This window comes from Empidonax traillii, unplaced genomic scaffold (assembly GCF_003031625.1).
Source record: "Empidonax traillii isolate 1590-97213 ecotype Southwest subspecies unplaced genomic scaffold, ASM303162v1 scaffold4320:size9752, whole genome shotgun sequence".
In the NCBI taxonomy this organism is placed as follows: Eukaryota; Metazoa; Chordata; class Aves; order Passeriformes; family Tyrannidae; genus Empidonax; species Empidonax traillii.
In genome coordinates, this window is record NW_020959513.1 from 8,393 (window position 1) to 9,752 (window position 1,360).

Sequence of the window (1,360 nt, forward strand, 5' to 3'; positions counted from 1 at the left end):
CTGGCAGGTGTAGGTGACCCCGCGCCGGGGGGGCATTTCCAGCATCACCAGCACCTGGTAGGTCCAGTCCCCGTTGGGGACCACGTCGGTGGCCACCACGTGCTCCGGCAGCTCCTGCCCATCCTGGAACCACCTCACCTGCACCGGCGCAGGGTAGAAATCCATCACGGAGCAGAGCAGGCGACCGGGGCCGGGCTGGGAGCTCGACGGCACCAGCGAGATGGACACGCTGGGGGGCACTGGGAGAGACGGGGGAGATACTGGGATGATCTGGGGGGCACTGGAGAGAGGGCTTGTAGGACATTGGTAGGGACTGCGATGGCACTGGGAGGGACTCGTAGTACACTGGGGTACAGGGAGAAGGGCTGGGAGAGAGCTGGGATATGTGAGAGTGGACTGAGAAGGACTGGAAATGTACTGAGAGGATGTGGGGATGACTGGAATGGTCTAGAAGGCATTGGGAAGGACTAGGAATGAACTCAGAGGCTCTGAAAATGACTGGGATGGTCTGGGAGGGACTGGGAATGGACTGAGAAGGACCCTGGCGGGGTTGAGAATGCTGGGGGCAATTGACGTTGCTGGTCTGCCTAGCAACTGATGAGTCATAAGAGAGGCGCGCTCTGATTGGCTGAGGGGCGTTAGAGCTCGATGGCACTGCTGAGATGGAAACGGGGGCGCACTGGGAGAGACTGGGATGGACTGGGAGAGACTGGGAGGCACTGAGAGAGAGGGGCAAGGGGTGGCGATGGGAAAAAAGGCCACGGCGATGGGCAGTGGAAGGGTTGAGGGGTCTGGGGTGGAACCAGGGAGGGTTTGAGGAGCTCCAGGGTCATTCCCGGGGCAGGGCCGAGGGGACCCGCTCTGCCCCGCGCTCACCTCTGCGGTTCACCAGGAAGCGTTTCGATAATTTGTAGTTGGGCCAACAGAACATGTTCGCCTGAGCTCTCGTCTCCTCCAGCCAGTTCGAGTTGCTGTTCCAGATCCTGGCAATCTCCTCCCCATGTGGGGTGTCCCCCACTAAGACCCCCACATCGCTGTCGAAGTGGACGTACTGCTGCCGGTTGTAGATGGATCTCTCCACGAACCTCACGCGGTCGGTGCCGTTGATGAAGTGACACTCACTCGTGGACAACTCCAGGAACACTCCTGTACGTGCAGGTCACAGATCAGGGTGTGTCCCCCCTACCCCAGCAGCTCCCAGCACCAACAGCACGTGGGAGCTCAGGGGGCCACCTGGGACCCCCCTTTCCCACCCCCGTCTCCCCCACGGCAGCCGCAGCACTGGCTCTTGGCTGGGAGGGAACCCCCCAACAGCCCCCCGGGATGGACAGAGGGGTTCGGAACCCCCCAGTGCGGATCC

The 1,360-nt window shown here is 62.0% G+C and overlaps 1 protein-coding gene across 1 annotated transcript; it reads right to left on the reverse strand.

Moving 5' to 3' along the window:
• Positions 1-5: 5 nt before the first annotated feature.
• On the reverse strand, positions 6-1,146 carry LOC114072887 (class II histocompatibility antigen, B-L beta chain-like; the record flags this gene model as incomplete). The annotated part of the gene is made up of 2 exons (XM_027910713.1): positions 6-239; positions 877-1,146. Coding segments are annotated over 2 exons (504 nt in total), but the record flags the coding sequence as incomplete, so codon positions are not given.
• Positions 1,147-1,360: the final 214 nt, after the last annotated feature.